The 10,000-nt window shown below is 37.7% G+C and overlaps 1 protein-coding gene across 2 annotated transcripts in view; it reads left to right on the forward strand.

Moving 5' to 3' along the window:
* Positions 1 to 10,000, forward strand: part of LOC138003614 (glutamate--cysteine ligase catalytic subunit-like) — a 21,730-nt gene that overhangs the window by 10,513 nt on the left and 1,217 nt on the right. For both annotated transcript variants that reach the window (XM_068849782.1, XM_068849783.1), the window contains exons 9-18: positions 121 to 257; positions 782 to 856; positions 1,089 to 1,205; positions 2,075 to 2,213; positions 2,899 to 3,011; positions 4,733 to 4,825; positions 4,968 to 5,072; positions 7,282 to 7,363; positions 9,178 to 9,272; positions 9,409 to 9,529. In XM_068849782.1, the coding sequence (XP_068705883.1) occupies positions 121 to 257; positions 782 to 856; positions 1,089 to 1,205; positions 2,075 to 2,213; positions 2,899 to 3,011; positions 4,733 to 4,825; positions 4,968 to 5,072; positions 7,282 to 7,363; positions 9,178 to 9,272; positions 9,409 to 9,529 (1,077 nt within the window). The remainder of the gene's footprint in view (positions 1 to 120; positions 258 to 781; positions 857 to 1,088; positions 1,206 to 2,074; positions 2,214 to 2,898; positions 3,012 to 4,732; positions 4,826 to 4,967; positions 5,073 to 7,281; positions 7,364 to 9,177; positions 9,273 to 9,408; positions 9,530 to 10,000) is intronic.

Raw genomic sequence — 10,000 nt, forward strand, 5'->3', positions numbered from 1 at the left:
AGTTTACAGTAGTTTTTGTCACTGTTACTATTTGTGCTGGATAGTGAAACACTATCCAGCATTTTCCCTACCTAAGCCCCTAATCTCCCATACTGGGCTGTATTCGGTTTTTTTCCCCAGTTTTTAAGGATGTGAAGACTCCATCTCCATTCATTGAAAAGTTTCCTGATGTTCAAGGAGAGGGTGCAAGGGCTGCGAAACCTGATCATATCTATTTGGATGCTATGGGCTTTGGTATGGGAATGTCCTGTCTTCAGGTAGTTAAATATTAATTATTTGTTCTGTGATAGCTGCCTTTTTAAAATTTGCTCCCTTAGGGTGTTCTTCGATGTACAAGTCAAAATAATATTAATTTTACTTTGAATGAGTTCAAAAAATGAACATTTTAATATGATGGTCTTTATGGAATACTGGAATTAATGAATGTGTTTTAGTATAATTATGACTATGATAGTTACCATACAAAGACCTGATATGGGACCATATCAAATAGACTTAACTCAAAGGGAAAAAAGGATTATTATGGAGCCTTATCTGGAGGAGATTGGAGTCTTTAAAGAAACACCTCTTAAAACATGTGAAAAACCATTGCAATAGACTTAGTTAAACCAATGCAATACTGTACATGTAGACTTAACTTGGATCCCACATTAAACTGCTGAGTCCATAAAAAAAACACATACAGTGTATTGGTGAAATCTGAGTGTGCCCACCCTTGTACATGTACCATTTCCTACTTTGTTAAATTAAATATTAATGATGTGCTTTGTCTGTGGAACAGATGACTTTCCAGGCCTGTAGTATAAATGAAGCACGTTACCTCTATGACCAACTTGCAGTTGTTACTCCAATTGTGGTGAGTTTTGATAAAAAAAGATGCTTTTTACATCTGATAATTATTCAGGAATGGCATAAACTATCATAATTCTAACAAGATTGGCATTAATTTATTTCTAGCCATCTAGAAAAGTATACATGTAAGGTACCCCATGCTGAGAATTATCTTCTGTGTGGTTATCATTTTGTGTAAATTTCACATGTGATTGTTAATTAGGATCGACTTCCAAATGGGGTTTTTTTTTGTTTAGATGGCACTGTCTGCTGCAACTCCCATTCTTCGTGGATACCTTTCAGACCTGGATTGCCGTTGGTGTGTGATTGCAGGTGCAGTGGATGATCGTACTCCAGAAGAGATGGGACTTGAGGCAAGTGATATCCTACTCATCTAAGATTAATGGTAAATAGATAGCCAAGTTAGTGAGAATGGCCAGAGAGACTTTGACTGTACATGTACCTACATGTATGTTACTTGCTATTGTTTAAAACTCAGTCTTTGCATTTTCTAAGTTGTTGAATGTCACAAATATGGTTACTCAAGTGTGATCATAATTAACAGATCAGTTGGTTCATGCATTGTATAAGGTCATTACATGTATGTAGGTAGTGATTTTAATTTCTAGGTCAGCAAACATGGATAAATCACTTCACAATTATGTTTATATGAATCGCCTTGATACATGTACAAATGTAGCTATACTATTTGTGGTTATTTGAGGTAGAGTGTTCAGTAATAATGAAAAAACAATATTACATGTATGTATTAATCATTCTACTTAAGGTGGGTTACTTGAACTTGGCCCTACACTGTATGCTTCTTGTTGGCTTCCTGTGACCTTTTTATGTTATCTTCTCATATTACAAGTCAGTATCAGAGGTAAATTCCAACAAACAACATAGCCATGAAATACAGATATACATGTAAGCCACAAACAAGTGATAAATGACATCTAACTATCTGATCTAGTTTATAACTGACAGTAGCACCAAAAGCTGCTTACATGTACCATAATTTTAAACAGCTATTTTTATATGATGAAATTTTGTCCCAAACACACTGACCTGAACCCTAACCCTCCTACCAACATAAAAACAAAACTTATGAAATGGTGATCAATGTAACTAGTTTCTAAATTTAGGCTGATGACATTTGGTACCCCCACTCTGTCAGGGTCTCTAATGACTCACTTGATTAGATAAGCTCACATATTTTCTCAATTTTCCCTTTCTTCTGTAGCCTTTGAAAGAAAACAGATTTGTAATTCCCAAGTCAAGATATGACTCAATAAGTACATACCTATCTCCAGAGGGAAATAAGTACAATGATATTGACTTGGTTCATGACAAGGACATTTGTCAACAACTAATGGATTCTGGTTTGTGACTATGTCATTTTCTTTTAATCTCCCAATTTCCATTTAAAAACCACCACTCTGATATTAAAATATCAAGGTAGGGTTAGACAGAACACTGTGATTGGCATTAAATGGGAGTAACGTTATTGGGTACACACTTGTACAAGAAAGTGTGCAGCAACACACTCCCACAATGCAGCCAATGAGGGTGGCAAGGATATGCCTTGAGCAATATGAGCCCTTTCCTGCAACATGTGGCTAAAACTGTCAAATGCTAAGCATGAGCCTGCAAAGTGTGGTGGAAGCCAATCCTGAGATAGTAGCAGTGGGCTAATTATAAGTCTAGACTGACTTCACCCAACCTGCAACATGTAGTGAAAATGGCAGGTGTGCACCCATGCCAGTAGTGCAACTTCAGTGAAAGGAGGGGAGGGGAGGGGAGGGGAAAGGGCAGAGAAATGAACAGCACAAATTGAAACACAACTCAATGTAGCAAGTGTATGAGAGAAAAACACTAAGCACTCAACTGATTGACATAATTAAAAATAATGTTATTGTGCTGTATTAGTTACAAAATAGAACTTGTGAGAGTAGAAGTTAATGAAAGTTGGTCACCTGTTAAACTCGTTTGTTATCAAACCAAAAATCTCAGTCGGAATTGTGTTTTTGTAATCTGGTCTTTTTTGTCCTGTTTTTTCAACAACAGGTATTGACAATCAGTTAGCACGCCATTATGCACACTTGTTTATCCGGGATCCTTTGTCGCTGTTTCAAGAACACATTCATGAAGATGATGAGCAACATACAAATCATTTTGAGGTACAGCTCATTTGGTTACATTAGCTTATAATTGAATTGCCTAATATTACAAGGGACCTTTTTCCTTATCTGAAAACTTCCCTGGAAGAACCAAAGAGGAACTTTGTTCTTGGGTTACAATGTATGTTTCATGCAAGAATCCGAGATTTATATTTATCTTCTTTTTTTTGTTAGTGAAGATGGTCCATACTCTCAACAATATAGAACTATTATAGAACGTATAATTTAAAAACAAGCATGATGAATGATTATAATTAAGTTGGTTGAGCACTGGGCTGTCTCGTGGGAGGTCGTGAGTTCAACTCCAGCGGGAACCAACACTCGGGGTCTTTAAATAACCGAGAAGAAAGTGCTGCCTTTGTAACTACAGCTGCAAATGGTTAGACTTTCAAGTGTTCTCGGATAATAGGGACGATAAGCCGGAGGTCCCGTCTCACAGCCCTTGTTCATTAACTCCGTGGAACGTTAAAGATCCCACACACTATTCGAAAAGAGTAGGGGACAGTGTTCCCGGTGTTGTGGTCTGACCTTTCCAGCATGTGGTCGGCTTGTCAGGATTAGCTTGAAGGGCTTCTGTGTGAATGAGACCACAATTGTGTATAACAGCCAGAAGTCAGGCTACTTAGCCAAGTACTGGAGCCTCACTCAAACTCAACAAGACAACAAAAGTATAACTTGACATACATGTACTTACTTAGAGCAAGTTTCAATCGAGCGTCGTAAAACCAAAACCAAAGTAATTTCTTTGGCCACTCAAAAAGGCGGAGATAATCCAGTAAACCAATAAAAAAATGAAGTAATTACACATGGCCAACACAAAGCACGAGAAAATGTGCACGCGCAAGCCACGATTGATTGAAAACGTTGTGCAAGAACTTTGAACCAATCACTGATTGAAGTAATGCAAAACCAAAGCAAGTCGCTTATTACTTTCAACAGTCAATGTAACACAAGGCAGTAGTAGCTGTGAAACTTAATTAATTTCACATCTGATTTAAATTGAAGAGTAGCATAGGATGGCTTGTCCCTCCAACAGAAAAGAAAGTTTATTATTATTACTATCATAATTATCATGATGGTAATAAACATGTATTTGTAAATGTATAAGAGCAGTGCCCATTAGTCATACATGTATACGTAACAACTGTGCCTTACAGTAAGATGTAAATATTAATAATAATAATAATAATAATAATAATAATAATAATAATAATAATGAGTCTTTATTCGATCAAAAGATAAAAACACATATCTTATGTTACAATATAAATTAATATCTAAAAATAAGTCCATTTGAAAATACATTCATGAAGCGGGTAGTCCGTACTAGTGGTTTCACTACTGTGTTTCTTCTCAAGTTATAATTAGTGTCTTTGATTTCAGGTAATAGATTATATATAGGATGATTACAATCAGATAATACGTTCTTAAAAATTCTATGGTCTTGTGTTTTCATTAATTCGCGAATGTCTAGAGTGTCTAATGAATATAAAAATAAATAAGTCTTATAAAGGTAATTGCTGTTCGAAGTGAATCGATAGTAGGTACATGTAGCTCTGTAATATGTCAAAGGAAACATCCTACACTGATTGCAGTTTCATTTCATCATTGTACTGTACGTTAAAATAGGGTAGAGAGTCTCTTGAATTCAGTGGTCTACGTTCTCAAGTTTCAACTAACTTGAGCAGTCATGTAAGAGGTATTTTTCTTTATCTCCTCAGAATATTCAGTCAACAAACTGGCAGACCATGCGGTTTAAGCCACCTCCTCCCAACTCTAGTATCGGCTGGAGGGTGGAATTCAGACCCACAGAGGTGAGAGTTTTAGTCATATTCAAAGGATTTGCAGTCCTGAAGACTAAGATTAGACTCATGCCATGATAAGCATTTTAATTGCCATGTCCCCCTCCAGTAGGTACATGTAGCATTTTGAAGACGTTTTGTTTGTGTTTTTAAGGTGCAACTGACAGACTTCGAGAATGCAGCTTATGTAACTTTCATTGTACTTCTCACAAGGGTCATTTTGTCATTTGATCTCAATCTTCTTATTCCCTTGTCTAAGGTAAGAAATACCAATTAGACGTACACTGTAGTTTTTTAAAACAATTTACATGCATGCACCTTAAATAAAAAACCACTTATATAACCCGTCAGTGTCCAGAAACTTCCTTCCAAGCTTCACCTTCATTTGCTTGCTGCAGCATCTGGCAAGGTCCCCTTGACTTGTGCCTGCTGTTTCTGCTAAGGTGACTTCAAACACTATAAGCCGTTTTGAGATATCACTGCTTTCTTCTGCTGGAGAAAACAGAGCAAGACACAACACTGGGAACTTTTTGCGAAAGGGAAGGGTTGTGAGGTGGAGGCAACGGTTCATAGTCCTTATCTAGGAAGACCCGAAAGTCCAACCCTTTACAAATGAAATTGCAAAGGCAGGACTTTCTCCTTACCTCTGGTTGATAGTTTGGCAGGGGTGCGAACCCGCGACCTTTATTCCCCAAGGACTCCAAAATGGCCGCCGAGTGATAAAGATGTATTGAGGCCACAAAACGTGGGTTAGGTAAGGTGTATTCCGATAGCCTTTAAATTTTCTCTGTTCAAGAAGAAGACGTTCCAGTGCGTGAAACTTTGTGTTCATTGCGTTTTATTCTCTCACAAACATCATAACATATAAAAGTTCTTGAGAAAGCGGATCGTATTTTCACAAATAGGCCTTTTTTGATATATTGTAATTCAGCTTGAAAGAGAGGTTCAGAGGACAAAGACAAAGGAAGGTGGATGATATGCAAATATTTTTCGCATTCATTCCAAGATGTTTCTATTATTTTTGTCCTCACTGCCGCACTATCAAGCTGAATATTTGATATTTCGAAAATGGCCTATTACTTTTCGCATCGATGATGTTACCGTTACTGGAGTACTGTGACATCACCTCAGACCTGGCATAGTTGAAACAACGAGAACCAGAAGAAAATTGAACGTTTGCAAAAAAGAGTTGGCCGAATTGTCCTTAAAGACTCGAAGGATTTGACCAGTGATGCCGTCATTGAGAAACTAGGATGGAAGCCGCTCTCCGAAAGAAGAGACGAGCACACTAAGGAACTGGTTAAAAACTGTCTTAAGGGCCTTGCTCCTGTCTTCTTTAAGGATTATTTTAATACCAAGCATTGCGACATTCATTCTTATAACACTAGATTAGAGGAAACCTTTTTGTTGATAAAATCAACTTAGAAATCTCAAAACGTGGATTTTATTATAAAGATGCAATGATTTTTAATCGAAATTGTCAGTGCATTTTTCTTATTTTTTATTGTTTTTATTTTCTATAATATATTTTTGTATCATTTACAGTTATTATTAGTTCACAGGGCCCATATTGATACCAGTTGTATAACTGAAATGTTTACCCTGTATAATAATAGTAACAATAAAGGTTTATTAGCATTCCAAAAAATGAATTGGCTCTTCTATGCTAAAAAATTCCTATTCTACTCTAGTTACGCAAAAACATGGTATATAATTTACAGTAATATCATATTCTAAAATTAAGAATTAAAATATAAACAAGCTAAAATGTAAATGTAATAAATGGACTGAAATTCATGTAACTTCTAATAATAGTATAAATACTAGTATATATATTATTATATAAAGAATATTTGCAAAAGTTGTCCGAGAATCGTTCCCCTAACCAGCACACAGGCGCATTAACATGTTATTAATTATTGTCTATTGTTCTAACAAAAGGCTTTAGTGAACAAAAAGCCACTGAGTTTGCGTATGCTTCTTGTGCTTATGCTTGCGTCGCTAGTGAAAACCAGGCTTAATTTGTTAATAAAATTTGCATTTGCCGGAGCGCCATCCACACAAACTAAACTAACTTATTAATTAGTAACTGCCGCTTTCTCCACCGAAAATCTTGAAATTGTCAAGCTTAAGACTCTCCCGGCTATGACCACATGCAACTCTTACGCTATCGAAATTATCTGGGTCCATCTATTGGTGGGCAGCTTCTGGGGGTACCGGAGCAGAAATTACGTAAAATAAAAGAAACAAAGGACAGAAAACAAAACAACTCCAAATAAAGACTAATCCCAAATGACCAAAAACGCAATTCTTTCCGGTACCTGCAGAAAGGCCCTGTTAGTGGATGACTCAGTTTTGATTTGTTACAACTGGTTTTTGGCAAATGCATGCATTTTGTTAATTTCATGACAATTTTGCTGTTTGCTTCAAGAGATGTGTTAAATGTGTCTGCTTCATTTTGTTTTTAGGTGGATGAGAATATGATCAGCGCTCAAAAGAGAGATGCTGCTCGCAAGGAAAAGTTTTTTTTCAGAAAGACTTTAAAGAAATGTAAGTGTTGTGGACTGCTGCAGTGAAAATTTTGATCCCTTTTTTTATTTATCTGAAATTTCCAGGGTTTTTTGCGTCTTCAACCATTTGAGCATTTGCGCACTAGTCTATTTTGAAACATAGTAAATGAACACTATTTCCCTGAAAGGGTTTGTGAATGATAGTCGAGTTAATCGTTTGTTTCATGATTGTGTCGCAAGAGGATCGTGGATAGGGATACACTGTAGTGACATCAATGTGCAGGACTTCATCACGCGAAAATGTTTGACTGGAGATGCATCAATATAAGACAGCTTCTTTGTCAGTAATTGATGTGTTTCGATGCTCGCTTGGGCTCTTGTTGCTTTGAGGAATTCGGTCTTTTTCGCACAAACCTTAGATTGGCCTCTCGGTGATGCTCCTTGATACCAAACATGTGTTGTGGGTGTTTCGCTTCTAAGAGCGGTGGGTCTTTGAAAACAATAACTATCCAGTCCAAATCAAACCAGGAATGATATCTCAACAAAAAAAGACACCTCGTCCAAATACAGATTTTCATCAGTTCTTGTTTTTTATATGATGCCCGCCATAAAAGAGGAACCGGCAAAATATCACAGTGTTGTGGAATTAATCAATTGGTCTGCAAGATCTCGCATCTGCTTGTAGGAAATCTGGTGCCAATTGTAGTTTTTATTTGTGTCTTCTGGGCTTGCACAGTTGCACACTAAGCTACAGGTTAGGGTTAGGGTTAGCGTTTAATGTATAACCTAACCCTAACCCTAACCCTAACCCTAAACCTGTATGCTGAAAAATGTTTGCTCTCATCTAAATCCTAGTTGGCCTCAACACCAAACAAACCAACCACCTCTGGCACCTCAAATCTAAATGTGCCTCGCTAAAGCACGCGCTCGTTTAATGTATAAATACAATATAGCTACATATAAAGATAGGAACAAGAAAATACAACTAAAGCAAACACTAATGAGTGAGATTGTGGAACAACAGCTGCGTGAAAAAACCTCCCCGTTCGTCCACTTGCCCCTAGGAGGAAACCTCCGGCCAGCTGCACCTCTCAAAAAAGAAAAGGCCTCCCGGCAGTCTTTAACATAGCCCCCTTTGGTTGAGGACCATGGCGTTTAAATAGGCGATCAGCAACACCTGCGTTGGGGGCTGCAGATGCTTCACCACTCCTAAGGCTCAAGGAGACTGTGTGTTCCAGTAGCAGAAATATTTGGCACTGTGCCTTTAAATACCTGGAGTAACTAAATCCTTTGGATCTAGGTTTATGACCGTGCTTGGTTTTGGAAAGCTGCCTGGCAAAACAGAAAAAGACACCTATTAATCTAAGAGTTCCGCTGATAATAAGAAATCTTACATGCGAACGTACACATTTTAGTTTGTTATTACAATGATTTATGACGCGTACTTGAAATATTTTAGAAAAATCCATTCGTTTCTTTTTCACTGTACACTTTAGTTTTTCAAGGTGATTCTGTTCACATTACATGACTGATGTTGCATATGCAACACTCGATATCAGTTATAAACTGTTCCGATTTGTCTGTTTTGTAAATCGTTTTGATACGAGACAGTAAATGGCATTTGTACTGCTGGTTCTTGTCAACAATGTGACAACAAATAATTTCTTACCTTGAAAATACGATGACCATGTCATGTCAGCACATTGCCATTATCAAAAACCATTGTTAAGTTCGCTTACAGCAATCAGGAAACACTTTTATTAAGCAAACAATCCATTCATTATTTGTCCTGGCCTCCTATAAGAGACGTGTACACAATTGCGTACCCCTTTTTTTTGTCTTATATGTTTACAGGTTCCACAGCAGTTAATGGTGAGGCTCACATTGGCGACACGGACTGTGAAGACGAGTTTGAACTGATGTCAATTGACAAGATTATCAACGGCAAGGTGAAATAGGCTTATCGATACGTCTAATGAGGATAGCACTCTCCTTATTACCCCTGTCTTCTTCTCCGTCCGAACTCCTATCCCAAACGTAATATCAAAATTATTTTTTACCCGTTTTCTCTCGTGTTTTTTATAGAATGGTGAGTTTCCAGGCCTGATACCTCTGATTGAAAGTTACCTTAGTAACGTTGACGTAGATATTGACACGCGCTGTACAATATCTCAATACCTGACGCTTATCCAGAGGAAAGCATCTGGTGAGTATTATCGACGAAAGGATTCAATGGCAACGCGCCCATTTTGGTTCATCCGTCCTCCCCAGATCCGCCGAGAATGACCTGTTTTTATATTAAGTTGCTATCCCTAAGGTAATAAAGATCAAACCGTAAGGAATATACCAGTTAAAGTAGTCTTTCCTTGTTCTTAAGTTAGGAATCAAGTTCTAGTCCCAGACTGATCGTTAAATTAACCATTCCTTTTGGGTTGAGACTAGAAGACTCAAGTAAGGTAAGGTAAAGTCTCTGTTACGAGCCTGAAGGCCCATTAAGGCCGGCGCTTATCTCCGGTTTCCGTAGCATGAAGCGACTAGGAGTATTTATGCTCCCCCCTGGATGGGATGCTAGTCCATCGCAGGGTTACCCCCAGCATTACGCCGGTACCCATTTATACACCTGGGTGGAGAGAAGTACCGTGAGAGTAAAGTGTCTTGCCCAAGAACACAACGCAAT

The sequence above is a fragment of the Montipora foliosa genome, chromosome 5, assembly GCF_036669935.1.
Source record: "Montipora foliosa isolate CH-2021 chromosome 5, ASM3666993v2, whole genome shotgun sequence".
Classification (NCBI taxonomy): Eukaryota; Metazoa; Cnidaria; class Anthozoa; order Scleractinia; family Acroporidae; genus Montipora; species Montipora foliosa.